The sequence below is a fragment of the Ictidomys tridecemlineatus genome, chromosome 15 (genome assembly GCF_052094955.1).
Source record: "Ictidomys tridecemlineatus isolate mIctTri1 chromosome 15, mIctTri1.hap1, whole genome shotgun sequence".
Lineage (NCBI taxonomy): Eukaryota > Metazoa > Chordata > Mammalia > Rodentia > Sciuridae > Ictidomys > Ictidomys tridecemlineatus.
Genome location: NC_135491.1, coordinates 6847531 through 6850745, shown reverse-complemented (window position 1 = coordinate 6850745; position 3215 = coordinate 6847531). Strand labels below are relative to the sequence as shown.

Here is a 3215-nt window from a genome sequence, read left to right as displayed (position 1 = left end):
GAAAATTTAAGGATGGAAGACACCTTACCTTGACAGCCAACAAATTCTTGAGACCAAAAAATGCACCGCCTAGCAGTAGACTCCAAATAAGAAGACAGAAAAGGATGATGTAGGGAAGAACTACTGAGGCACACAGCATCTGAGTAGAAAGTTATGATTCAGAAATTGAGTCCAGCAAAGGCAGAAGTTGGGGACAGTAGAATCAAAGGCTAATCAGAATCAGAAGTCCTATTAAAAGGAATGAGAATTTGGAGATCTAGACTACAGGTATCAAAGTTAGGAGAATATTAGGAACTCTCAGATGGAAAAGAAGTAACTTAGAGGGTAGGGTGGCTCACCTTCCCAGTTGACTTGAGCCCTTTGATCATTCGAGATGCAAATAATTGACCATGTCACAAAAAGAGACATACAAAGATGCAAGATTGGTTGGTATCCCACCAATCTCCATTTCATCTGCAGTATTCAATATTTTCCGGTACCAGAAGTATGTTGTAGATCTTGTCCTTTTGCATTCAGGATCTGAGGTGAACTGGCCATGGAGAAACTGCAAGAGCAGGGTACCTCCCCCTTCTTCACATCACCCCCTTCCTCCAATCCCATTTCATCATCTTCCTGCTCACCCCTCTTCTCTCAGTGATCCTTCTTCCTTCATCCTTCCCCAGTCTTTTGCTCAGCCCTCCCCCTTGCCCTTTTTTTCCCTGTCTTCTCACCAAGATCACTGGAGTTCCTTAGTGATGTCCAAGGTAATGGGGACTGGAAAGACTGAACCAAATAGAAGAGATTCCAGCTAATGACAATGCTGAAGTACAATCCCACGATGATGCATACCTAGAGACCATGAAGATTTGACAGAGGAAGAAAGGCAGGCCAGCAGAAGAGACAGAATTTGACTTGATGGTTGGGAATCAGAAGGAACTTGACCCATGGAAATGAAAACATGTCATGGGACCCATTCCAGGATGAAGGTTAATATGGAAGTAGAGTCTAAAAATTGGCCTGGGCAGCCAGGGGTCCTCACCATGAAGTTGGAATACCCCACACCACCAATCCATGGGCTGATGGCCTTCCATACACCAATGCTGTCCTGATGCATCCTCTGGCCAACTGCCATTTCCAAAAAGAGGATACGAATCCCTACTAGGAACAGCATGAGGATGTAGATAATGATGAAACTGCCTGCAAGAAGGATTCAGAAGGGGCTCTGAGACCCATTTGACCTTTCAATACTTGGCCTTCTTCAGGGGTCCAGGAAGATATGCTCATCACCATCAACTTCTCTCAGGGCCTACAGGTATCGGCACCCGTTTGTTCCCATATTTCTTTCAGTCCTAGGTATCTAGTCCCTTGTCCCCCAGTTTCTGGAAGACCCAGATATTTAGTTTCTACCCCCACCCCTGACCCAGGCCTCTTAGTCTCACCATCCTCATAAACATAAGTATTCAGTTACCCTCCTCCAACCTCCCAAGGTCCTGAGTTCAGGTACCTTATTCCTGCCCCAGACAGGACCCCAAATCCTCTATCCCTGCACATCTTAAGATTCTAGAGGAGTCAGGATAGGCCTCTGGCTTCATATCCCCTCATGGGTCCACGTGTCCTGGTACCCAGGCTTACCACCTCCATTGCAAAAACATATATAAGGAAAACATCAGATGGAACTCAGCCCCAAACAGAAGCCCACCTGGGCCAGGAGGTACTCAATTTTATTGGCCCAGGATGGTCGGTCACTGGGGACTTCAGCCATGGTCGGATTAATGATTGTGGACTCTGGAATCTTTTCATTGTCTTCATTAGACCAAATGTCTGAGGATAAAGTATCAAACTTTTTTATCCTGCCACTAGGCTCATCAAAAGGCAGAATCTCAGTCTGCAAGGAGAAGGAATTCCAGGTGTCCTCTGGCAAGGGTTTGGAATATGAAGATTCAGGCAGCTGGGGTTTCATATCCTGGTCCTCCATAATTTCACCATTCATACCATCATCCAGAGTAGATTCCAATTTGTAATTCTGCAGGGATCAGTGATATTGACTGCAGCCTAAAGCTGTGAGTGGTATTGACTGCAGGCTTTAAATGCATGAGCTGGAAAAGACAAGGCTGATCATATAAGAACCCCTGAGACCTTCCCAACCCAAGCATGTATGAATAAGAAGATGGAATCTCCACCTTGGAAAAAAAGTACCAAGAGTATGCCTACTTCTAGAAAACAAGAATTTTAAGGAAATGGAAACATCTGCCCCACGTGCCGGAAGCTTGCTAACCACACCAGCGCGGTACTCCGCGTCCTGCCGCGCCGATCCTCTGCGAGTGGCCTCGCGAGAAGTGCTCGCCGAAATGGCTGCGTCCAGTCAAGGTAGCTTTGAGGGAAATTTTGAGTCGCTGGACCTTGCAGAATTTGCTAAAAAGCAACCATGGTGGCGCAAACTGTTTGGGCAGGAATCTGGGCCTTCAGCTGAAAAGTATAGCGTGGCAACCCAGCTGTTAATTGGAGGTGTCACTGGATGGTGCACTGGTTTCATCTTCCAGAAGGTTGGAAAACTGGCTGCAACAGCTGTGGGAGGCGGATTTTTTCTCCTTCAGCTTGCAAACCATACTGGGTATATTAAAGTTGATTGGCAGCGAGTAGAAAAGGACATGAAAAAAGCCAAAGAACAGCTGAAGATTCGTAAGAGCAACCAAATACCAACTGAGGTCAAGAGTAAAGCTGAAGAGGTTGTGTCATTTGTGAAGAAGAATGTTCTAGTGACTGGAGGATTTTTTGGAGGCTTTTTGCTTGGCATGGCATCCTAAGGAGGACAACTTCACTTCCATTGTTCTGATTTTTTTCTAATCAGCAGCCTCTACACTCCATCATAGGACATCAAGTCTCTCCTGTTCTCCCATGCCTTCCTCCCTGTTGTGTCAAACCTGAATTGGCTTCTATAGGCATCTGTTGGTACAAGTTAATACAGGCCCTGCCTGCTGTGAGCTTGATGGTGATGGAAGAGACATTAGACATTAGCTCTCCTCCCAGTATACTCCCCACTTGGTCAATCTGTAGGTCAGCAAAAATGTCCTTTCCCTTATGAAATACTTACCAGAATACATTGCAAGATCATTTGCCATGAATGGGTCTTCAAAGGTTGTCCCACACTTGATTTGGAAAAGAAGCAGATAGTTAACTTATGTGCTGCATGGGAAGGAACTGAATACATTTGCCTTTAAGCAAAAAAAAAAAAAGAA

The 3215-nt window shown here is 45.4% G+C and overlaps 1 protein-coding gene across 1 annotated transcript; it reads left to right on the top strand.

Moving 5' to 3' along the window:
- Positions 1-2196: 2196 nt before the first annotated feature.
- LOC101955911 (FUN14 domain-containing protein 2) lies at positions 2197-3215 on the top strand. Its single transcript, XM_040279686.2, has one exon. The coding sequence runs from the start codon at positions 2217-2219 to the stop codon at positions 2781-2783; it is 567 nt and encodes a 188-aa protein (XP_040135620.2). The 5' UTR covers positions 2197-2216; the 3' UTR covers positions 2784-3215.

Bases quoted from the DNA above. Each gene is read 5' to 3' on its own strand.
- LOC101955911 (XM_040279686.2), top strand. From the start codon at position 2,217: ATGGAAACATCTGCCCCACGTGCCGGAAGCTTGCTAACCACACCAGCG.